This window comes from Zingiber officinale, chromosome 7B (genome assembly GCF_018446385.1).
Source record: "Zingiber officinale cultivar Zhangliang chromosome 7B, Zo_v1.1, whole genome shotgun sequence".
Taxonomy (NCBI): domain Eukaryota; kingdom Viridiplantae; phylum Streptophyta; class Magnoliopsida; order Zingiberales; family Zingiberaceae; genus Zingiber; species Zingiber officinale.
The window spans coordinates 9,749,538-9,751,752 of NC_055999.1; the positions used below are offsets into that span (position 1 = coordinate 9,749,538).

The window sequence follows — 2,215 nt, forward strand, 5'->3', positions numbered from 1 at the left end:
TTCTTGGATGGAAGTTTTAAAAGGATTTAATAATAATTTAATTTTTATTCGTGTGTTAAATTGTTCAATTAACTTTATTCTTCTTAAAAGTAATTTAGCTTTATCACCACTTCACCTTTATCACCACTTCTTCCCAAACAAATGTATTTATTTTTAAAATTTATTACTCTAGTAGTTATCAACAAAACTAATTCCTTATCTTCTTATTATACTATCATATAATCTAATCATATATTATTTTTTGTTGACTATCTCGAACATAAAAACACAATGATATGAAATGTTGGGATGAAAAGGCTCCATAGAATAAAACTCTAATATCTTTATATTTAAATAATTAAATCGTTAAAACAGTATTAAAATTAGAGGGTATTTTATTTCTACTTCAAAGAAATAAAAAAACGGAAATTCAGGGCTAAAATAAAACTTTTGGTCGACGGTAGAGGACCATTAATATAGAGCCCACCATTAAATTGATAAAACTATCTAAATCAAAGATCTATAATAATTCTCCTGGTCCGCAAATTGCGGACCAAGATCTGTCCTCCAGTATCGGAGCCTAATACAAAGATCTACTGTTCTCGTTCAGATCGCCTGCGTTACATTAACCTGGATGGCGGCGATTCCTATGGCGATGCCGGTTCCGGCGGCGGCGGGGTCCGTGTGCGGGCCGGTGGTGGTGGTTGGGCAGCAGTTCTGCGCTCCCTACGTCGTCGATCTAACCGTCACGAAGAAGGCGCTCAGCCTGTCGGACAGCGACTTCGCAGTGACGGACATCAACGGCAACGTGGTGCTCAAGGTGAAGGGCGTCGTCTTCAGCCTCCGCGATCGCGCCGTCCTCGTTGACGCCGCCAACAATCCGGTCCTCACCATGCAACAAAAGGCACAAATTCTTACCCTATTTTACATTTTTATTTATTTATCCTGCAAAAATATATAAAATTGCAAATCTATCTTGATACACATAACACATCTCGACAACTAGGCCCTTAGTTTGATTTTTCCCCCTTCAAATGTGCATCTTGATGAGCCAAAGGGGCCTCTGCTGGGAATCGCCTCAAGTTTCCTTTTGCTGTACGATCCGACTGATTTCGTCTCAATTTTGACACAATTTTTTTTCAGTATTTCTATCCTGCTCCGCACAGTTTGTCACATGATTTCGAATTAAGATCTCTTACGTTGGTGCCGTTTGCTCCGAATTACTACTTGGTGAATAGCTCGTGTATTATTTTTAGATGTTCAGCATGCACAGAAGATGGCAAGTGTTCAGAGGCGAGGGCACAAATCCTGAAAATTTGTTATTTAGCGTAAAGAAGTCAAAGTTGTTTCAACTAAAAACAGAGCTGGACGTGATCATGGCAAGCAACCCCAACGAGGACGAATGCGATTTCAAGATCAAGGGGAGCTACTTTGAGAGATCATGCACTGTGTGCCTCGGAAACTCCGATAGTATTATCGCCCAAGTAAGAACATTCGACCTGATTCCAATTAATTTCTTAGATTTTTGTTCGTTGATGCTTCAACATACTGTGAACTGTAGATGAACCGTAAATATACAGTGAAGAATGTGATTTTGGGGAAGGATACATTTGGCGTGACGGTGTATCCAAACGTGGACTACGCCTTCATTGCTTCGCTCGTTGTTATTCTCGATGAGATTAACAAAGATAGAACCGGAGACGACTGAAAAGACACAGTCGCTATTTGTCATGCAATCTATGTAAATTCACTTTATCTGTCATTTGGCTTCTCAGTTATGATGGTATATTTTTTCCGTATTAATTCTGGGACAGATGAACGGAAATGTTGAGAGTGAATGTATTCTGTCTTTTATCATATAATTATAAATACCGTGCTAGTCGTGTTTGCCTGAATAAATGTGTTTCATCTGAAACTGAATAGATGTGCTCTCTCCCTGGTTACGAAAATTCTATTTAATAGGGAACTTTTCTTTCTACTTTAAAAAATTGTTTCTTCGGTAATTAAAGATATCGCTTTGTTCAGCTCATTTCGATGGAGTCCCACTGTCGGTGGAAGATCTTTTCAGATCACGGAAGAGCCCGGGCGCATTTCGAGCAAACAGCCAAATGCACTATCAGTTCGGGAGACCGTCTCTTGGTCTTGTCGACACCAACTGCTCCATATGAATTTATGTGACAAAAGATGAAATCGTTCGTCTTCAGCGTCTCCGTCGCACCCGATCCAAGGTCATTAT

The 2,215-nt window shown here is 39.5% G+C and overlaps 1 protein-coding gene across 1 annotated transcript; it reads left to right on the forward strand.

The window, feature by feature from the left end:
• The first annotated feature begins 490 nt into the window (after window positions 1-490).
• LOC122003559 (protein LURP-one-related 15-like) lies at window positions 491-1,874 on the forward strand. Its single transcript, XM_042558657.1, has 3 exons — window positions 491-883; window positions 1,236-1,463; window positions 1,541-1,874. Exons 1-3 carry the CDS (start codon window positions 614-616, stop codon window positions 1,685-1,687), a joined length of 645 nt encoding a protein of 214 aa, XP_042414591.1. The 5' UTR covers window positions 491-613; the 3' UTR covers window positions 1,688-1,874.
• The last annotated feature ends 341 nt before the right edge of the window (window positions 1,875-2,215 follow it).

Coding starts and splice junctions, on each gene's coding strand:
- LOC122003559 (XM_042558657.1), top strand. CDS start 614: ATGGCGGCGATTCCTATGGCGATGCCGGTTCCGGCGGCGGCGGGGTCC. Junction 884..1,235: donor TCCTCACCATGCAACAAAAG/GCACAAATTCTT, acceptor TATTATTTTTAG/ATGTTCAGCATGCACAGAAG. Junction 1,464..1,540: donor CCGATAGTATTATCGCCCAA/GTAAGAACATTC, acceptor TGTGAACTGTAG/ATGAACCGTAAATATACAGT.